Source organism: Phoca vitulina, unplaced genomic scaffold (assembly GCF_004348235.1).
Source record: "Phoca vitulina isolate PV1807 unplaced genomic scaffold, GSC_HSeal_1.0 scaffold36, whole genome shotgun sequence".
In the NCBI taxonomy this organism is placed as follows: Eukaryota; Metazoa; Chordata; class Mammalia; order Carnivora; family Phocidae; genus Phoca; species Phoca vitulina.
This window is the reverse complement of record NW_022589739.1, coordinates 16,735,515-16,757,522: the sequence shown is the minus strand read 5'-3', so window position 1 is coordinate 16,757,522 and position 22,008 is coordinate 16,735,515. Positions and strand designations below refer to the sequence as shown.

Genomic DNA, 22,008 nt, shown 5'->3' with positions numbered 1-22,008 from the left:
GAGGGCTCATGCTACAGCCGGCCCGCGGCATCAGCCACTTCGGCCAGAGGGCGGGATGAGGTCGGTGACCAGAGTGTTCTAGAGTGTTCTCCCCCAGGCCCAGGTGGCCTAAAATCCAGCTCCCTCACTCTCCTCACCCACAGCAGGGGTCCCAGCTGGCCTCACCTTGTAGATGTCAAAGCCAATGGCCAGATTTTCACCCTTGCCATCCCGGCGGGTAGACTGTTTCGGCCGCTGCTGGATGCAGATCAGCACTTCATCTTCCGGCTTCTTGACATCAAAGATGTACTGCAGGGATGGCCGAGGGAGAGAGACACTGCGATAAGACCATGCCAGAGACGGGCTTGCTGGCTCCCAGAAGCTGGGCCGGAGCCAGGCCCCAGCTCAATGGTGAGAGCCCGGGTGAGTCACGGCACCTCTCCGGGCCTCGGTCCCTCATCTATGACCCAGGCCTACGATGCCCACCCTGCGGGAGGGGCGGGGGGACTCGGTGACATCATGGATGCTCAGCTCCGAGCCTGCATGCAGTCGGGGCCAAATGAAGGCACACCACACATGAGAACTAAACAGCTGCCAGGGTCATGACTACGGAGGCTGCAGGGGAGATGTCCTCCCTGAGGAAGAGCCAGCCTGGCCAAGCTCCTCCCGAAAGAGGAGCACTGTGGGTGTAGAAACAAGGGGTTCGAGTCCTCGGCTCAGCCTCCCTCTAAACATCCCGGTAACTCTGGATGAGACACCCGTGAGTCCTCAGAGCCTTAGTTCCTCGTCTTTATCATCTGCAGGTCACCCAGGACCCCCCGAACGTGCCCATCCACCCCCCACTAAACAGGCTCACAGAAGCCCACAGGGGGACAGGGAGTACCCAAGGTCACGCAGGATGATGCAAAGGCCGGGGGCGTCCCTGAGCACACTCACTTGTGGGTTCTGAAAGAAGGTGTCCTTGTGATTGACGCAGCCGCCACTGCGGTTCTTCTGGGGGTCCTCGTGCCGCGTCCAGGCGCCCCGCAGCCGGGCCTCCTCCCACGTCTTGTGGACGCTCAGGTAAGATGTATTGATCAAGCGGCACTTGATGATGTCAGTGAAGTACCGGCACACGTCCTCGAAGGTCATCCTGGCCATGACGGGCTGCTGAGCCGGCCAGGTCCCCTGGCTGGCCCACCCGCCCACCCACCCTGCGTGCTCTGAGCCGCCACCCCCGGGAGCGAGTGAGGACGCGGCGGCGCTTGGCCACCTCACAGCTCTTCTGGCCTCAGTTTCCCGATGTGTAAGATGGGAGGGAATCTCACAATAGCCGCCTCTCTCACAGTTAGTGTAGGAATTCAGTAAAGCGATAAAAGCATGTGGTACAATTTCCAGCAGACAGGAGCTGGGCGCTGGAGCAGCTCAGGGTCCCCTGAGGTTGGCAGTGGGGACCATGGGGATGATGGGCCCATTACTGCCCGACTCATTTCACAGAGATGGAATGACTTGTCCAAGGCCACAGAGCAAGTTGACAGTGGGGCATCTGCTCGAGCCCTGGCTCCGGCCTCCCCTTCCGGTGCTCCCTGCCATGGGAGCCCCCCACCCCCGCCCCAGATGCCCACCCGGGGCAAGAGCACACTCACCAGAACTCCCCGTCATCCTGCACGGTCACACCCATCTTTTCCCGCTCACTCTTGCTCACTTTCTGCCACTCCTCCGAGCTGGAATGTGGACACGGGGAGGGAAGGGGGGATGTAAGAGGAGAGACCCCACCAGGGCCTCCCTGGCAAGGGAGAGGAGGCATGAGGGCCAGCTCAGCACCAGGCGTCCATCAGTGTGGGTGTAGCTGGGGGCACCCAGGGCCAGGCCCAACCCCTCTCCAAAAAGCCTATCTGCCACTTGCACAGGTAACAGTGGGCTGCCTCCCTGCCAGGGGCCGGAGGTCTGAGAGCAAAGCCACAGGCTGGGGGCAAGGGCAGAATGACCCTCAGGGGAGGGGGCTCCCTCACTGGGGGCCTGGCTCTGCTCCTGTCCTAGCTTCACCAGGGCCATGAGCCGAACACAGAACAGTCACCCCCATTCTCACCCCTGGTGGCCTCCCTCCCTGCTTTCTTCCCCACTCACCACCAGGCGGGGCTCTCTGTCCCCTACAGGAATCAGCTTATCCCCACCTCCAGGTCCTCGCCCTGCAGAATCCACCCTCCACCCACCCACCCCCACACACACGCCCGCTGCAAGGTAAGTCTACTGTCATCCTCCTCCCAAATCCTTCAAGGCCCAGCCCCCACCTCCAGGGAGCCCACCTTTGTCCTTGCCCAAGCTCTCATACAGGGGCCCACCCAGCCGGGGGCTGTCCGTGCCCACACTCGCATCCCTGGGCCTCACGTGTCACTCCAGGGCCCGTTCCATTCCCGCTCGCCCCAGGGGTTACGCAGGCGGATCATGTCCAGCTTCTCCGACTTGAAGAAGGCCAGCAGGCCGTGGCCCAGGCGCACCTTGCGCACCTCAGTGATGGCATACGCGTGGCCCTTCACCAGGCCGCACGCCAGGCGGGCCTCCATGTCTGCTGCTGTCACCGCCTGCAAGAGGACACAGGTGCCCAGACAGGCGGAGCCTGGTCCGGTGGGCAGCGTGCCCACACCGCCCCCTATAGGACGGGGAAGGCATGGCAGCCCCACACAAAGCAGAGGCCGTGGTTAGGGACTGAGCTCACGGTTCGCAAAGCCCCCAGGGAGCCGCCGTGTGGGGTCAAGGCAGGGACCTAAAGTGGGGTTGGCCCAGGGGTGTACTGGAGTTCACTGGCACTGGCTCAGCTGTGCAACTGTTAAAACATCAGCTTGAAATCAACACGCTGGGAGTATTTACACCACAGAAAGCAGCAAATGCTACAAATCAGGGCTTTTCATTTTTCCAGAGGGCTGGTCTATCAACAAACACCCCACTGGTGTCTGCACTGAGCCCCAGCTTCCCCACCTGAAATAGGAGCAGTCAATGAAATAAGACAATCCTCTTGAAGCACTCGGGCCTGTGCCAGCCGCGGGGGGTCGCTCCCCCCTTCCGGTCACCTTGTAGCTTGTGATGCCTCAAACCCCGACGAAGGGACCCTCACAGGCACAGACACCCATTGCCCCAGTACAAGATGCCCATAAAAGGGGGGATGCTGGGGCGCCTGGGTGGCTCAGATGGTTAAGCCTCTGCCTTCGGCTCAGGTCATGATCCCGGGGTCCTGGGATCGAGCCCCGCATCGGGCTCCCTGCTCCGCGGGAAGCCTGCTTCTCCCCCTCCTTCCTGCTCGAGCTCTCTCTCACTATCTCTGTCTCTCTCAAATAAATAAATAAATAAATAAATAAATAAATAAAAGGGGGGGATGCTGGTCAAACTGGACGGCATTTCATACCGTAGAGGTTAGAGCTGCACCCCCCAACGGCTCCCCTCCACCCCTCAGGCTGAGGGTGCAGATTTAGGAGCCAGTCTGAGCCGGGGACACCACAGCCAGCTCCCGCCCCAGTAAGGGTTGGCGAAGGGGAGGGCTGCTTCTGTGGTCTCACCTTGATGGAGGCACTGATGAGTCCTCCCCGGCTGTGCACCTTCAACACACGCTCGAAGAGCTGGTTCCTCTTGGCCTCATCGTTGGCGAAGCCGCCCTCAGTCAGGTCAATGGGCTCGGAAACGCCGCCTGTGAAGTCCACCAACGCATCCGCCGTGTTGCCTCCATCCAGGGCCTGGTAACAGCCCGCCAGCCTGGGGAGCAACGTGGACAGAATTCCCAGCTCACGCTCCCCAGCCAGTCGCAATCCCTCACCTTGTAGGGGGGATTTTGGGGACCCAGAGAGGTCAAGCACACTGCTAAGGTCACACAGCAGGTCACAGCAGAGCCTACACTAGAATCCATGTCTCTAGGCCAACGCTTGTCCCACTGAACCACACCATTTTCTCACCCAAATTCCCCTTCGCCCTAGCAGCCTGTCCTCAAAATTAGCTGTCCAGAAATCAAGCAATTCTTCCCAAAAGCGTTAAAAGCTCATGTATGTTTTTGAAACATCAATTCTAAATAATTCACATTATTTATAACAATAGAAACCCAGAGATCACCTAAATGTCTAACAACAAGGAATTGACTTTAGAAACTAACGCTGCAGCTGTGCTCTGGGACATGAGATGGCCGCTGAATGAAGCCTTGTAAAGGAATTCCTATGGCAAGAAAATGCTAGTGCTCGCTTGGTATGTTTGAAAAAACAATACAGCTGGATTCCAGTGATGTTTAAACTGTATGCAGGGGCGTCTGGGCGGCTCAGTTGGTTGAGCATCCGACTTGGTTTCGGCTCAGGTGATGATCTCGGGGTTGTGTGATCACGCCCGGTGTCAGGCTCCGTGCTCGGCGGGGAGTCTGCTTGAAGATTCTCTCCGTCTCCCTGCCCCTGCCCTGTCACACACACTCTCTCTCCCTCTCTCTCTCTCTCCCTAAAGATAAATAAATAAACCTTTTGAAAAAAAAAAAGTATGCAATAATTTATTTCAAAAACATTAAGGGGGGCACCTGGGTGTCTCAATCAGTTCAGTGTCTGCCTTTGGCTCAGGTCATGATCCCATGGATCAGGCCTGCTCAGTGGGGAGTCTGCTTGTCCCTCTCCCTCTCCCCCTCCCCCCACCTGTGCACACTTGCACGCATGCTCTCTTTCTCTCTCTCTCAAATAAATAAAATCTTTTTAAAAATTAAAAATAAATAAATAAATAAATAAATAACATTAAGCCCCACATTGGGTGTAGAGATTACTAGGAAATAACTAAAAATAAAAAATAAAAAATACTAAGCATCAACTACGTGTAACCTACCAGGTGCTAGGAGCACAACTGTGGCTTCTGTGAATGTTAGGAAAAGGCTGGGGGTCTTAAAGGCAGTGCTGAAGGTGAACGTCAGCAGCAGAATGGGATATATAACAAAACAGATTACATAAATTGAAAATCTGCACCTATCTATGAAAATCTACGACTGATCTATCTTTTGCAGTGTCCTACAAAACAGCAACACAGGTTTTGCAAGGTAACCTACAAACAAAAAGAGCCATCAAAGATGTTAAAAGAGTTGCTAAGTGGCGGGGAGGGTGTGGAGAGGACACAGGGAGCACAAGGGAGGGAGATAGGAGTGGGTGGTGGGCCTTGGAGGGGAGGGGAGTGAAGGTTCCCGAAGAAGAGCAGCCTGGTTAACCCAGGTGGCCCCAAACAGAGAAGGGGAGTAGAGAGGCCTGGAAGAATATGCAGGAGTACAGGCGGCTTTTATTACCTTCTTTCTGGGTTTCTACATTTTCTGGATTTGTTATAACACACATGCATTCATTTTACAATTTTAAAAGTAAATAAATGAAAAAGCAAGCAAGCATAAATAGCGAAGCTGCTGTGGAAGACAGTCCGGTGGCCACTCAAAAATTTAAACATAGAACTGCCAGAAGATCCAGCAATTCACTCCCAGGTATATATTCCAAAGAACTGAGAGCAGAGACTCGAACGGATACTTGCACACCAAGGTTCACAGCAGTACATTCACCACAGCCCAAGGTGGAAACGACCCGAGTCCATCGACAGATGAATGGAGAAACAAAATGTGGCATATCCATGCAATGGAATTCTGTGCCGCTCTAGACAGGAAGGACTCGCTGACATGCTACAACATAAATCAGCACCAAGAACGTCACGCTACGAGAAATAAGCCAGGCACGAAAGGGGAAATACTGTACGATTCCACTTATATGATCAAGCTGGAATAAGCAGATGCATAGAGACCAGAGCAGAAGCGCTACTGGGGGCTCTCCTGGAAAGGGAGAGGGGCCTGCAGCTGGGACCAGGGAGACTCAGTGACCACCAGGGGGCGAGTTTTGCTTTCTTTGGACTGAAAACGGAATCTCAATGTTGTGTTTTCTTGAATTTGTTTTTGATGTTGAAAGTTGGTGTCTTTCCTTTTCCTTTCTCTCTCTCTCTCTCTCTCTTTCACATACACACACACACACACACACACACACACACACAGTCGAAGGAAAGCAACAGATGGGCCTGGGAGGCGGAACCAGGGAGAGGTTCCCACAGAGCTTGTGGGCTGGGCTCCGACCCCACTGGCCCTCCTGCCCCAGGTCTGCCCCTGCCCTGCAGAGGCCTAAGCAGGTCACTCTGCCCCAAAGCCCTCCACAGTTCAGCAAACCCTTGCTCAGGCCCGTGCTGGGGACCCAGGGCCCGACATAGAGCAGGAGGAGGGGTCGGTGGAGACAGAATGGATGGACAGACAGGTAGAGAGATGGATGAGTGGACGAAGGGGAGCCCAATGGGCAGGGAGGGCCCACCCTCCACAACCAGCCCGGGCTCTGAGATACCACATCCCAGCCAGGCTGCCAGGGAGGGTTTGGCAGCTTGGATCTGTGGGAAAAAACCAGCGACCCGGATGTGAGTGCTGGCTCTGCCCTCCCAGGTAGAACAAGGAGAAACCATTCCTCTCTGTGTGGGTTGGTTTTGAGAACGGGACACCAGGTACCAGACAGTCAGGCCAGGTCTCCCCCCGCCACGCCCTGGGTTCTCAGGCTCTGAGAGCGCTGTGTGACTCAGAAGAGCCCCTCGCCTCTCCGAGCAGGGAGCGCTGGCTGCAGGAGCAGCTGCGAGGAGCCGGCCCCCCGCCCCCCGCCCGCCGGCCCACCACCGGCACCTACTTGGCGTAGGCCTTCTCCACCAGGGCACACCAGAACTCGTTGCGGGAGCTGGAGTGGCAGTAGATGAGCTGGTTGTTGACTGTGGGCAGCCGGTCATCAATGACCACGTCCACCCACTCCCCAAAGCGCCAGAAGTGGAAGTGGAAGATGCCCGCATAGGCATTGGGTTTCTCGGGGTCCCACTCCTGCTCCTTCCAGTCTGGGATGACCTGGGTGGAGGGGACAGGACAGGAACACAGTGCGGGTCACATCCAGCTTCCTGAGCACATGGGGGCGCGTGCCTCGAGGGAATCAAAACGGAAAGGAGAACTGGGTTCCATCCCCATCTCTGCCATGAATGAGCGCGGGACTAGGGCGCACGCTTCTCATCTCTGGGCCTCAGTTTCCCTTCTTTGCAGTGGTTAGGCGTAGGCTCCTGCCAACTGTCACTCTAAGACTCTAGGAGCTTCCCGCCCCCTTCCTCGGGCCTCCCTCTGCATCCTCCCATCCCTCCCAGTTCCCACCTAGCGCATGGTGCTGCCGCCGCCCAGTCCAGCCTGAGTCCGAAGCTGGCAGCCACACCGACCCCTCCCTTTCCCTCGCCCCATCCCATCAGGCCAATCTGAGCTCCTACATTCTGCTAAAATCCATCTCCCAGCTGTCCCCTGGCACCAGCCTGGGCAGCCCCTACCTCCTGGCCCCAGAACGCTGTAACAGCATCAGCCGCCACACGTGCCGTCACCCCACACAGCAGCGCAGTGATCTTTCCAATCATGTCACTTCCCTGGGAAGTGAGTCCAGCCCCTTAATGTGCGCTGCCCAGCCACCAGCTCCCAGGACAGCTTTTCTAACCCCCTCGGCCCCTGCTCCCTGCTCTGGGCTCTTTCTCTGCTCAGGAACTTTTTGCACCTGCACTTCCTTCTCCTCTTCATCCAGCTGATTCTCACTTGCCCTTTAGGATCCACCTCCTCCTCCAGGAAGCCCTCCTTGACTCGTCAGACCAGGCCAGGACCCCCGTCTGTCCAACTCATGGCCCCTGGCACTTCTCCTCGGGGACCATTACCGCAATTATAATTAAACAAGTGTGTGTCATTCTGTTCAATTCTGTTATTATCACTGGAACGTTAGCTCTCTGAGGGCAGGGATGCATTGGGCCTGTTCATTGCTGTATGCCTGGCACCTAGTCCAGGGCTTGGCCCAGAGCTGGTGCTTGATAAACAGGTGTTAAAATTCACAGGCATTGATTTTTACATATTATTTTATGGAACATCTGGGACAAGCCAGTTGCCATGCCTATAACTGCCAGGGCTTATCTCAGTTTAATTCACACAATAATCCCATGCGTAGATTACTATCATCCATCCCTCCTTTACAGCTAAATACCCCTAAAGCTCAGAGAGGGCAAGCAACTTGCCCAGGGTCACACAGCTAGAAAACACACACACTGTGGAGTCAGGCAGACCTGGGTTTGAAGCCAGGTCTTGTGACCTGCGGACTGCTCTGTACTGGGCCTGTGCTGACAGTTAGGACCCAGGTGAATCAGCCACAGTCCCTGCCCCCAGGAGGCCCCCAGTCTGGTTCAAGAGGCAAATGCTGAGGCTGACATGGGGAGCATGGGGAGCGTGGAGAGAAGGGAGCAGTGGGCCCGACCTGCAGGGCCAGCAGCAGCTTCCTGGCAGGTGTCCTGAGAGCTGGCTGTGGACGTCCCCCAAGCAGACAAGGCAAATCTGGGCAGCAGGAGGTGGGCAGACAAGGGAAAGCCCCTCACCCTAGAGTCAGGGTAACTTGCTGGCCCTCTCCAGCATGGGAGCAAGGGAGGGCTGACCCCACTGGGACCATGGACAGCTCCTTCTGGAAGAAAACCCGCCCTCAGGGATGGGGGTGGGCACCCAGGCATCCAGGCCGAGGAGCCAGAGATGCATCAGGAGGCCGTAAATCCCAAGGCCTAGACAAGCCTGCGCACGATTCTTCAGCCTAAAGCCATTCCCCAACCCCCACACTCATTAAGAAGGCTTTTGTTTACACACTTCCTACCATCAACAGGGATGTTGGCAAAGACAAATGGTCCCTGTGAGACACTGGAGACCAAGCAAATGAAAATGCCAAGCACCATGAGAGGGGCCACACGGCCAGTAGCGAGGCCTGCCCGGGGCCAGGCACAGACCGGGCTCTTTGCTCAGCCGCCCCTGGCCCTTCCCACCACCTTTTGGGACAATACCATGGGAAGTTGCTGGCCCAATGTTGCCCATGAGGACCAGTGAGGGAGGTAGGATTCACACTCAAGGCTTCAGGGCCCGCACAGCATCTGGAACCCAGCAAGGATTCAATACTGCCTCGTGGTCCCTTGTCAGTTAATTCTGTGTCCTTTCGAAAACCTCCCGGGCCAGTCTCTGCCCTAGCCCCCAGCATCCCCTCCCACTTTGCTTTCAGGACAGAAAGCTGTATCAAAAATGGGGCACATGCACGGTGGCTTATCATCCCCACTGCACAGATGGGAAGGCTGAGGAACGAGAAGCTGCCCAAGGGCACAGAAGGATAGGGAGTCTGAAGCCGAGCAAACTGGCCTGGCCAGTGCACCCTCCTCCACTCCTTCCTGCTCTGAAAGCTCTGGACTGCACGGGGACTGGGGAGGGAGGAAGAGGAGCCCTCGCAGGGTGCTGGGATGTACTCCTGGGGAGGCAGGAGGATCATTAGCCAAACCCGGGGTTTGGCCCTGCGCCCTCTGTGGCTCAGAAAGCACCTAATGAGGCTCTAGGGCCTGGAGATCCTGAGTCAGGGATCCCTGTGGGCCTCAGTTTCCCCTCTACAACATGGCCGGTGGGCCCAGCACAGCCAGCTTCTTATCCCACACCCCCTCTACTACCAGCAGGGTCCTGAGTGAGAAGGAAGACACTGTCCAGGAAGGTGTGCTCACACAGGCACACAAACTCAAACCTTCCCACACCACATTCTGTGTACCAGGAATCAAGGCAGCAACCAAGGACCCTCGGGCCACATCAAAGGATTCCAGAACCAACCTAAAGAGGCTCTCACTGGCCAAAGACGAGCCAAGTTCAGCATCAGTAAGGATAATTACTGCAATGGATGAAAACACATCAAATACGTTCCAATCTATGAAACCGCAATGATACAAAAACAAATAGTCACTCCTGGAGGACAGCTGGGACTGGAGGACAGTTTTTTTAAAACTGGAAAATTAAGGGAAACAATCGGGATTTATCCCGCCTTTTCTATACAAACTGTACCCAGTGGGTAACCAATAGGGAGGTTTGTATCTGGAGATGAGTTGCAGAAATGAAGAAGAGACTAGAATATTAGACTCTCGCCATTTTACGACCACTGGCAAATAATGGATTTAGTAATGGTCATCGACGGCTTATAACATCACGAAGAAGAGAGATGACCAGACATCACGTGCCTCGTGAGAGAAGTACACAATGTCTCCTATGAAGCAGTCATGCCAAAAATTTGTACCTGAACCTTACAAAACCACTAAGGTAAGTCTGAGCTTACAGGAAGTGCGTGGCAGAGAGAACACTTGAAACAACAGCATGAAAACCAAGCCAACGATGGAAGAAAGAAAGGTTTAATATTGAGGAAGTTTCTACTTCAAGAATCTAGAAAAATATTTTTCCCCAAGTAAAGGGAAGGAAATAATAAAGATAGCAGGAATCAATAAAATAGAAGACACTCAAAAAATAGAGAAAATGAGGGTCCATCTCTGGGCTCTCTACCTGTTCCATTGATCTATGTGTCTGTTTTTGTGCCAGTACCATACTGTCTTGATGGTCACTGCTTTGTAATATATGCAGTGACCCGAAGGGGCACGAGCACCCCAACGTTCATAGCAGCAATGTCCACAATAGCCAAACTGGAAAGAACCAAGATGTCTATTGACAGGTGAATGCATAAAGAAGATCTGATATATATATATATATATACACACACACACACACACACACACACACACACACACACACACACACACACAATGGAATATTACTCAGCCATCAAAAAGGATGAATTTACCATTTGCATCGATGTGGATGGAACTGCTAAGTGAAATAAGTCAATCAGAGAAAGTTATATGGTTTCACTCACATGTGGAATATAAGAAAAAGTGCAGAGGATCATAGGGGAAGGGAGAGAAAACTGAATGGGAAGTCATCAGAGAGGGAGAAAAACCAATGGAAACTCTTAACTCTAGGAAACAAAGTGAGGGCTGAGGAAGGAGAGGTGGGTGGGGGAATGGGGTAACTGGGTGATGGGCATTAAAGAGGGCACATGATGTGATGAGCACAGGATATTATCTGCAACTGATGATTTACTGAACTCTACATTTGAAACTAATGGTATAAATAAAATTTTTAAAGAAACATACACACATTTATGGCAGAAATTGGAAACCAAAACTCCTCCTGGGCATTTGATGCAATGAGGGAATTATCGTGAAATGTGAAATTATTTTAGTTGTGTTACAGGATTGCGGTTACAGAGTTTTGTTTCTGTTTTGTTTTGCTTTTGATGACCCCTTATTCTCCAGAGATGCATCCGGAAATATTTACAGACGAAATGACATGTTGCCTGGAGGGCGTGGGGGGGAATAAGAGGAAACAAGACTGGGGGAGAGTTGACAGTTGCTGAGGCAGAGGGAGGGGTACAAGGGAGCACATTAAGCCATCTCTCTCCTCCCATGTTGTCTCCAGTTGAAACGCCCCATCCCCACGGCCCCCAGCTCCCTGGCCCCGCATTCACAGCCCTGAGGCTCTGTGGACTCTCTCGGCCTCACCCCCGAACACTGCCTCCCATCTCGGGCCCCAAGCAAATCTGCACGCCTGGCTCCCTCTCCGGTACCGTCCCCTTCCTTGTCCCTCAGGGGCAAGCTGAGCAGCAGCTTCTGGGCTCTCGGGGTCTGGAGCTCCCCGGGGGCAGCCCCTCCCCCAGGCTCTTTCCCTGATCACTGAGCAGAGCTTCTGGAGGGCAGGGCTGAGCCCCACTCTCAGGCCCAGATCCCTGCCTCCCCCATCCCCCCATCATGGGAGGCCAGCTCCACAGCCAGGCAAGTCTTTCTGGAAGAAAAGTCTCCAAGTGCCAGCCGCAGCAAGGCCCTGTCCAGCTGGTGACCTTGCAGCCACTCCTGGACACGTGTCCAACCACACTGCATGGCCCGGACTCCGCTTCCGACCGGCCGCTGCTCAGCGTCGGCATCTGCCGCCCCTACTCCAGGGCTGCTGGGAGACCCAGGATGGACAGTGGCCTCGGGGGTGCCGCCTTAACCGCGGAGGGCTGTGCACCTGTGAGGGGTCATCCCGCTGGGGAACGCAGTACAGGCGGGTGCACCCACACAACAGTCTGCAAACCTTGGGGCTGGTGGGCAGCTCAGGTGACCTGGTCAGCCTCCCTCTTGGGGGGAAACCTCAACAACAGCCCCCCATGCAGATGGGAAAAGAGAGGCCTGAGGGGTCGACGCACTTACTTAGGCTGAGCTGGCAGCCAGGCAAGGATTGTGTGGGATTTGGAGGCCCCCCCCGGCACCCACTGCAGAATCAGCCCAGAAAGCTCAGGCGATGTGGGCGCCATGGGGCCCTGGTGCCTGGAATGCTCCTGGCTCAAACCCTCCTGGGACTCTGGCCAGTGGGACACGCCCGTGTGAGTGTGCAAGTGCGTGAATGTCAGTGCACGTGGTGTACGCAGCACGCATGTGTATGTGCGTGTGCACACGGGCATCGTGTGTGAGTGTCAGTGTGTGTGCAGGTGTGGCACGGGGAAGGGGCTTTTCGCTGATTTCTGCCCCGGAGCCCAGAGGGCCAGCTGGGGGCATTTCTGCAAAAGGCCGGCAGGGCTGAGGGCTGAAGGGCTGCAGGGGGGCAATTCCTGTGTTACCCAAGTCAGGTGGGTGAGTCCCCAAACTAGAGGGTGCCTGGTTCCAAGCATCTGAAGTTACTCAGTTCGCAGCTTCTTATTCCAAGAGTCTCAAATTCCTGGGTTTCAGATGCCATGACGGGAAGAGGCCAGGAAGCTTGGGCCCCCCACCCCTACTCCGCACACCCTCGGGAGCGCAGAGCCCCGTCACTCACCACCCGAAGAGAGGACGTGCTGCATCTGCAGGGGCCTGGGGATTCTGTCCGCAGGGCACAGCCAGATGCTCAGAGACCTGGGTGGGACCCCAGGCTTGGGTCAGGCCCCCTCCTGCTGCGCTGCCCAGCTGCACCGTGGGGGCTAAAGATCCCCTCAGCTGGGCCACTCCGAGCCCAGTGATTATGGCGGAGGAGAATCCATGCCCTCTCGTCCACTCTCCAACCAGAGCCGGGCCCCCCCCGTCCCTCCACCCCACACTGCCCGCTCCCAGAAGCACTGGGCTGCTGTGCCACCTCGGGCAACTCACTTCGCCTCTCTGAACCCTGCGCTGCTGCTCTGTAAATCGGTGCTGCGGACACTCCTCTCAGAATAACTGCAAAGTAAGACCATGCGTCTACAGTGACCGGGAGAGTCACGATGAGCAAATGGAGAGAGGGTGCCGTGTGCCAGCTCCCGACGCCCTGAGTGTTTCACTAACATTAACTCATTTAAGCTTCACATGGGCCCTACAAGGAGGCACCATCATTAGCCCCTGCCAACAGGCCCAGGGAGGCTGCCTAGGGTCACATCGGTGGTCAGTGGCGGGCCCCTCAGCACGGCACCCACTGCCTCAGTGGGAGGCAGAAGCTCAGGAGACGATAGGTCTCTTCACTCTATGGTTTCTTGTGGGTTCCATGGAAAATGGGTCCTCATTTCCCACTCCCGGCACTCCCCGCGGCCAGTCTCGGCTGCAGAGCCAGGGAGGAGAGCAGGGGTGGAAGGGCTGGGCTCTGCTGCCCCCACCCCTTCCAAAGGCATCTTCAGGAGTGGATGGAGGCCGGGGCTGGAAGGGCAGGGCTTGGGGAAGGGAAACAAGGCGACCGCAGCTGCTCTGGGGAGGGCTCGGGGTGGAGGACAGCGCAGGGAGACCTGGCTGCGCAGAGCATTTCGAAGCAAGGGTCATTCCCAAGCAAAACCCCAAGTGTGGCCTCTGAAGCAGGACCTGACCTCGGTCACTGGGAAGAAGCTGGCCTCGCCCGGGCCTGGGCCCTCAGGAGGGGTGGGGCACTGCCCCGTCCACCCCAGGGGGCCGCAGACCCAGAGCCTGGTCCACACACGTACCCCTCCTTTGGCCCCTCCAGGCCTTCTGTGACTTCAGGCAGATGGCCTCATTTTCTGGGCCTCTTCATCTCTGTCCAAAAACTGAGGGAGCTCCAGAGAGATGACAAGGGGAAAGAGCTCTAGAGAAAGGCCAAGTGGGGCATTAAGGTGATGTTAAGGTGATGTGGTGACATCAGTCTTATCTGGTCAGCAGGGGGCTGCCTGAGGACGTGCATTAAACTGGTGACAGAGGCTGAGTGAAACCTGGACGTGGGCCTAACCCCACCCCTCCCCAACCATGCCACTCCCCGTCCCGTCTGCCCCCTGCCCAGCCACCCTACAAGTCGGGGGAGACTGGAGATTGTGCATGGCTTGGACCAGACGGCACCTCCCTGTGGCCTCAGCATGGCTCCACGCTCCAGACAGACGCTGGTCTGGGGGCCACGGGGGAAAAACTGTCAGGGGTGTTAATACCTGGTTGGGTGTCAGGAGACCTGGTTCTAAACTCCATCCTGATGTCTGACCTTGGGCCAGTCCCTGGACTGCTCGAGGCCTCATCTCTGAAAGCAGCAGGAGGAGTTGAAGGGAATGCGGGAAAAGGCCCGGGAGGGGATGCTCAGGGCTCTGAGGGCTGGAGAGGGCTGTCAGAGCTCCTGAAGGGGCAGGGGTGGCTCGCGGTGAGAGACTGCACACCACGAGGTGGGGACACAGAGGCTTTATTGGGGACACACAGTGCATGGGGTGGATGTGGTGGCTCAGGGTGGGGGTACAGGCAGTCTGCACCAAGAGGGCCCCCCGAGCTGCAGGGGGAGGTCACGCAGAGAGGCGAAGGGCAAGGCCATCTCCAGGAGTCTGGACACCCCTAGCTGTCAACAGAGAAGATGGGCGGGCAAGCCCGCCCGAGATGGGCAGGCCCGAGAGCTGAGAGTCAGAAAGGACCACAGCCAATCGCCACCTAAAGAATCCCAACTCCAACACCCCACTCCTGTCTGCATGCCTCCAGAGTGGGGGCTCACCCTCCCAGCAGCCCCAACCACTGAGGATGGCTCTCGCCCTCTGTCTCTCGGTTCGTCTATTCGTAGGGCCCCGCGGCGCTCAGTGGCTCTGCTTCGTGAGGAAAATGTCACGGGCCTGTTCCTGACAAAAAAGAAAAAAAAACAGGGCTGGCCTGGAGACAGGGTGTTGGGGGCACTTCCTGAGGTGCCCCCTGGGCCTGTGCCTTTCCTGCCCAGGGACCTGGAAAAAACCTGACATCCCAGCAGGGACACCTGAGGCCCCAAAGAATCTAATGTCTCCAGCTCCAGGGCTCTGGACCCCTCTACCCTGCTTCCCCCAGGCAGAGGGAAACCCCTTCACTGTGCTGTTCCCTGCTTCACGGTATGAACCTCAAAGGCTCTCAGCTCAGGAGGCCCCCCTCCCCAAGGTCATCCTGACCAAGCCCCTGCTAAGGGCCACCCATGAGCCAGCTGGCCGATACATAATAGATCATCTAAAATCCGACTTGCTCGCAGGGCAGGTCCATACTCTGGAACACAGCCACATGAATACCGCACGCTCTCTCTCAATATATATGCACATGTACAGACAGATGCATCTCTATGTGACTTTTTCATCTGTCCCGTCCCTGTCACTTCTCCCTCCTGGAGTCCTCAGAGGAGCAAGAACGGGCAAGCGCAGCCTCGAGCCTGTCAGCCGCTCCCCACTGCCCCAAATCAGCCCCCACGGCAACGCTGCCTGAAGTCCTGAGGCCCCTGAGGCGTCATGGGACCGCGCCAGGCCCGGGCCAGGAGCAGTGCCTTCCTGGGTCCTCAGGCTCACTGTGCACCTCTGGACTTCAGCAAAGGGCGCTGCGGCCAGGAGGGCAGCAAAGGCTTGTGGATTCCCCAGGGGGGGCTGCTCCGTCATCTCTCCGTCTCCCGAGGAAGCCCGACGGCTGGCGCTTTGGATCTCTCTTTCTCGGTGTCTCTCTCGTTCTGAGTCGCTCTCCGGACAATGAAGCAGAGAGAAGGCAGATGCTTGGCCCCGACCGGGCCTCCATGGTCTACAGCAGAAGCAGCGGCAGTCGGGTCAGCTTCTAGACTACAGGGCCTCTGCATCTTCCTCCCATGAGCAGGAGTGCCAGCACCGGGGAAAGGAGAGGAGGAAGGACACAGGCTCAGCGGGTCCCGGGCAAGCTGAGTCCAGGCCAGCAGCTAGAAGAATGTCCTCAAACACATGCCTCGGGGAAGGGGGCGCGGGCAGGGGACAGGGCGGGCGGGCACGGGGAGGGGACAGCAGCCAGGAGCTGCCGTCAGAGCTGATTAAAGACCACAGAGGCCTTGACGTCGGCGGGCTCCAGGCCCCCGCCGAAGGTGATGAGGAAGTACATGACCTTGCGGATCTTGGCCAGATCCGACAGGCGCTCCCCAAACTCCAGGGCATCAGCCTCGTTCCAATCCATGGCGTCCGAGTCCTCCCTGCGCCAGAAGATGGCAGTGGGGTCCAGCAGCTGGCGCGTCATGAGGTTGGTGAGGTCGGGCGTCCAGTTCTGGGAGGTGCCCGTGATGGTGACCTTGCCGGGCTTGTCCAGCACCACGTCCCAGCGCTCGAACTGCAGCTTCTGCTGCCGGACGAAGTCCAGGCGGTACACGGCCTCGGCCGGCTGCAGCAGCTTCTCGCCGTCCTGGCGCTTCCCCCCGCGCAGCTTCAGGCTCTCCACGCGCAGCCGCATCTGCCTGGTCAGGTCCTGGTCCAGGACCAAGGGCATGCTGAGCTGCGGCTGCTTCGGCCCGTCCTCCGCCATGCCCGGGTGCCGCCGCCGCCGCTGCTTGCGCGGCCGCCTAGGAGCGCGGTGTGCCGGGGCCTCGCCACCAGGGCCGGAGGGCCCCCGAGGCCGCCCCGCCTACCCTTCGGCCCTCCCCCGGCCCCTCCCCTCCTTGCCCTGCCCAGTCCTCAAACGGGGGTGGGAGGCCCCCAGTGCCTCTTCTCTCCTCCTCCAAGAGGCAGTCATGGAGGCACGGCCCGCGGGCGGGAGGGCGACAGGCTCCTCGGGGACCAGGCTGCTGATGTCAACTGCTGTGGTAACCGCCCTGACTACCTGACTACCTGACGACCTCGGAAGGGCTTGTTGTGAAGAAGGGAGCCTGCACGGGGCAGTGAGAAGGGGAAGGGGGTGGGGAGCAGGTGCTCACTGCAGAGACTGGAAGACCCCCTGGCGGGAGGGACGGGGGACAAGGAACGGAGCGGTCCTGCTGATCGGAGATGTGCAGTCACCCTAGCCAGAGCCTGCAGCCACCTCGCCCTCACCTCAGCCTCACCCCTCCACACTCAACAGCCAAGGCCCTCGTTCTGCCTCCCAGGGACCCTGGGAGCCCTCCCGCCCAGCCCCACTGCCAGGACTGGCCTGGCCACCACCACCACCACCTCTCACCTAAACCCCTGCGCAAACTTTAGACCTGCAGGACTCAGAACACAATCACTGGGCTCTACCCCCAGCGCTTCTGATTTAATAGGGCTGACGAGGCCTGGCCATCTGCAGTGCTACCAGCCTCCCAGGGGATGCTGATGCTGCCGGCCCAGGGCCCGTGAGAATCACTGACCTGCAGGATTCCTGCCCGCTGGCCCTGCCTCAACACGCCCGGGTCTCCTCCCACTAAAATCCCAGCACTTATTCCACCCGCATCAAGCCTCAGTTTCCCCCAGGAGACTTGAGGCTGAGGAAGAATCTGACAGATGTCTGCATCTGCAGTGCCTGAGGCAGAACCAGGGGGCTCGGCTAGTATGTTCCAGTAAATGGAAGAACTGGAGTATGTGAGTGTATCTGGGCGTGGGAGAGAGGAGAGGGGAAGCTGCCATGACACGCCACACACGGAGAAGAGGACAGAGACACAGGCCAAAGTGTAACAACTGAAAACAATCTAAAGGGTCTAGTGGACCACAAGCACAGTAACTGCTAGATGGACGCTAAATCAGTCAGTGAGATCTTGGCTACCTGATCAGCAGGGGGTCACCAACGGGGACAGAGCATGTGAGCAGATAGTATCTCAAGCCCTGAGGTCAGTTCTGGGGGTCGCTGGCGGCAATCCCCCAAGGGCATTCGAGAGGACGCGAGATGTCTAACTGCCTGACCCTCCCAGAACCTTTCACGCTGCACCTGCAGAGGAGAGGGAACAACACAGCTGAGGAATTACTGTTAAGTTAAGCTGGCACCTAGAACAGAGCTTGCCACATAGGAGGCCCTCAGAAGATGCTTGGTGAATGAATGAATGAATGAATGGCACTGAGAAGAGAACTGATGTGATAGGGCCCAAGGCCAAGGACAACCAGAGGAAGACGTGCAGATGGGGAGAGTACACAGACACTGACTGAAGCCAAAACGAGGTTTAGGGGCAGGTGTGTGTCGAAGTGCAGGATGAGGGACACGCCTGGAAGGTGAGGCCAAGGAGACTGGTCCTTCGGCGGAACACCTGCAGGAAGGACAGATGTAGGCATGGGCTGTGACCGCCATGGAGGCAGGAGGCCGAGGCGGCTGATGGTAAAGTCTGATGGAGCCGCAAACAGGAACTGAGGCCAGGATGATGAGGGCAGGGCGTCAGCCACACGGGCGCGGTAATCCCTGGGACACAGCAGCACTTGGGTGGAAAAGGCCGGGAAATTAGAGGTGCCAAGCCCCTGGTGACCGGGTGGGAGATGGTCCACAGGGGTTGGCAACAAGGTGGGCAGGGCTGTGGGGCGTGGGGAGCCAACGGCATGAGCCTGTAGGGGCTTCCAAGTGGAGGGTGCGTTCTGGAAGCAGCACTGAGGAAAGAGAGAACGCCCACCCCATCTCCAGACCTGCAGGATGCTGGGGGAGGTGTTCGGTTTCTACTGGTGGGGAGACCCAGGGGCTGCACGCCCCTGAGGAGAGCCTGGGCTCAGCCTGGGCTGGCTGCCAACGTGCAGGAGGAGGCTGAGGGTGGAAGGCGCCCGGGGCTTGGGCCTCAGACAGGGGGGGCAGGAGAGGCCCGAGAGAGAAGGGGGGAGAGGAAGGGGGCAGGAGGCTGTGGGTGGGGCTGGGCCCAGTGCCACCCACAGCTCTCTGCTCGGCCACCAGACACCTTGGGAAAACCCACTAAAGCCTGGCGTAGGAATGAACAGAGAAGAGCAGGTTCCAAACTTGCATATGTGATTGCAAAACTGTGTACTGAAAAGCAAAACAAACGCCTCTTTAACCCCAACTGGAGAAACAGTCTAGAAGGAAACATAGCAAACCCTAACACTGGTTCTTTCTGGCTCAAGCAAGCCTTCAGCGACATAGTACTTGTGCACACCTTCAGTCCCCAGCGTCTGGAATGGTGTGGGGCACAGCTGGTGCTCAGTTACCAGGGCCGAATGAACTCTGTAGCTCACGGGCATGAGCTGCGCAGATAACAGGGGCGGGGGAGTATTTTAAGTGGAACTGAGTCCTGCCACCACGTGCCTCCCCCGGCCGCGCCCCAGGACCGGCCACCCCCCAACACTCCCTCTCAGACAGCCAGGCACTCACTTCCACTCAGCTTTCCTCCTCTGGCCAGGGGCGCCTGAGGCTCGGAGCAGGGATCGGGCCTGCCCCCACGCCGGGGCCTGCACCAGGCTCTGGGCAAGGTGAGCGCCCAGAAGGAACCAGGCCTGATGGCAAATGCTCCACCCCACTGTCACATCCTGATTTCTGGTCCACAAGACCCGGTCACCTGAAGTCCACTGTCCCGCCCTCACAGCATGGACAGAGGAGGTGGGGAGACCATAATGCCCCTACCAGGGATCCCATAGGAGGGGGAGGCCCACTGCCAAGAGGTGTCTTGTAGAACAGAGGGACAGGGGGGGATCCCAGAGGCGGGGAGGGAGGGGATTTAACACGGGTATATTGTCACTAAATGCCACAGGCTTACCCTCCCCCACCACAGGCTCCGTTCACCCTCCTACAACTCTGGGGACTAGAAAGGTCAGGTTTACACCAAGGCCCAGAGAAGGAACCTTCCCTGCCCAGTGTCACACAACAACAAGGGACCCAGCCAGCATCCAACCCAGGTCTGGCTGTTTCAAATCCTGTGCCCATCAGCCCCAGGCTGCATCCTGCTTCCTGGAGGAGGGGGTACTGCGTGTTGAGGGCATGGTGTACCAGCATCCTGAGGTTCAGCATCCCCAGAGTGAAGTGGTTGGGGGGCGTGGGGGTGCAGCTCAGGCTGAGCACCCCTGTTCCATGGAGAAAACAGGACGGGGCAGGGGAGGCCCTGCAGGGCAACGGGCCCTAAAGCGAGGGCTGACAACAAACAGGGCCCAGTCAGCAGGGACAGGAAGGGAGGTAAGGCAGTAATAAGCTCCCCAGGGCCCCCTACCTCCTTCTAGGGCCCAGGAGCTGTCACCACAGAAGCACCAGGAGGCAGAGTGCAATTAGCCAAGAGCACCTTGCTCCAGCCTCCCGGGGACCCGAGCTCCTGGAGATCAGCTTCCTGGCCCTTGAAGCCCCCAGACCAGCCAGGCCAGGTGCCCTGTTACCCTGCAGGCAGAAGCTTCGGCCCAGAGACAAACACAGACCCGCCACAGCATCAATGACAGTCCTCCTGCCTGTGGGTCCCGGGCCCCTTCTTCCACTCACTAGATGGAGTACCAGGGCGCCGCCGAAGGCCAGGCCCAGGACAGGACACACAGCAGGCGGAGCCTCCTCCCTACAAATGACCAGCGAGCCCATTCCCCGGGAGGGGACACGGTGGGCCAGGCTCTGGCCCCACTGAAGGCCCCAGGAGGCACAGGGTAGGAGGGCCGGCCGGGGAGCTGCTGCCCAGCAGCTCAGTCCAACAGTTTGGGGAGGGGCTCTGTTCTCAAAACTTTCTTGAGCCTTCTCTGGGCCAGGATCCTGCTGGGCTCAGTGGGAAGACATAGTTGGGCCAGCTTTGCCCACGGGGAGCTCACCTCAAGAAGGGAGACCACAGGTAAACAGGGGATTATAGGGCAGGGTGGGAAGTACAGGGCCAGCCCCACAGGATCCCTGAGTGCCACCGTCAGCCCCAGACTGAGCCCTGACTTAGCTGCGGACGGGCTCAGAGGCTGGGGGACCTAGTTCTGGGCCCAGAGAAGGAGCCTGGAACCTGGAGACAGGGGGGCGAGGACAGAGAACAGCATCCAGAGAACAGCACTAGGCTCCAACCCTCTCTGGTCCTTGAGGCCCATGAGTGAAATGATCCCGCATGTGGCGCTCTGAGGCCTTTCCAGCTTGGACATCCTACAACCACCCCCATCTATAGGCTGCAGCAGTGACCTTTGCTAGGGCCCTCCAGCACCTGTGTCCACAGGACCATCAGGAGCCAGATCCCAGGGATACCCACCCTGGGGTGGCTTTGAAAGGTCACACCCCCGTTCATAAGACATGAGAGTAGGGCACCTAACACAGTCCCAGCCCCGGCTAAGGGCACAGCTCCCTCTGATGGCTGAGGGATACTCCCTGCTTGCCTGGGAATACCCATTATGTTCTATGAATATTAATTATCAAAACACGGGTAATGCTGCCACCATTCACTGGGCACTGCACTGCACAGGCCCTTTGAGAAGTGTCTCAGATATGAGCTACCCTCATATCCTGGTTTTTCGGATGAGTAAACGGAGCTAATTATAAAGCTACCAAATGGTGAGGCAAGGGCTTCAACCTAAGCCATAAGGCTGACATGCCCAGAGCTTGTAAGCCCTGCTGCTAGCTCCTCAGAGGAAGGGCAGGAAGGGCAGGGATGCGCAGGGGACTGGTATCTGCTAGCACAGGAACCCAGCATGCAGTCCTGATGGATTACTCTATAGAGACCAGCAGTCCAGCCTCTACCCCAGCCTCTACCCCAGCCTCCCCGCCTCCCCAGGAAGGGAGCTCTCGGTGTGGGATTAAAGGGCTGCACTGCCGAGTGCCGCCACAAGAGGGCGAGGTGTCACGACCGGAGCCAGTTCTTTCCAGCCTAAGCCCTTGGTGCTGGTCCAGAACATCAGCACTTGGAACCACGAATCATGAAACAAAACCAGCTGGACTACTCCCGCTGAACAAGTGAGAAAACTGAGGCCAAGACAAGGACAAGGACTGGCTAAGTCTCTACAGCACGTACTGGCAGGGGGCCTCCTGAGCCCCAGTTAGTGGGGTCTTCTCACACTGCACCTGATTCAGGCAGCTTCCACATTTCACAGGTGCAGATTCTGCCAGGTGGCTCCAGGGACACCGTGGGCCCCCAGTGTTCAGGTGGGGACACATGAG

At 57.7% G+C, this 22,008-nt stretch overlaps 2 protein-coding genes across 4 annotated transcripts in view; both read right to left on the bottom strand.

Moving 5' to 3' along the window:
- Nucleotides 1-22,008, bottom strand: part of CAPN5 (calpain 5) — a 52,174-nt gene that overhangs the window by 6,337 nt on the left and 23,829 nt on the right. For 2 of the 3 annotated variants that reach the window (XM_032427276.1, XM_032427275.1), the window contains exons 4-9: nucleotides 6,651-6,859; nucleotides 3,510-3,702; nucleotides 2,347-2,540; nucleotides 1,605-1,682; nucleotides 916-1,111; nucleotides 166-288 (exon numbers count right to left, since the gene is read on the bottom strand). In XM_032427276.1, coding sequence (XP_032283167.1) covers nucleotides 166-288; nucleotides 916-1,111; nucleotides 1,605-1,682; nucleotides 2,347-2,540; nucleotides 3,510-3,702; nucleotides 6,651-6,859 — 993 coding nt within the window. The remainder of the gene's footprint in view (nucleotides 1-165; nucleotides 289-915; nucleotides 1,112-1,604; nucleotides 1,683-2,346; nucleotides 2,541-3,509; nucleotides 3,703-6,650; nucleotides 6,860-22,008) is intronic. The other variant, XM_032427277.1, reaches the window with a different exon arrangement.
- Nucleotides 16,078-16,569, bottom strand: OMP (olfactory marker protein). The gene has a single exon (XM_032427278.1). The coding sequence runs from the start codon at nucleotides 16,567-16,569 to the stop codon at nucleotides 16,078-16,080; it is 492 nt and encodes a 163-aa protein (XP_032283169.1).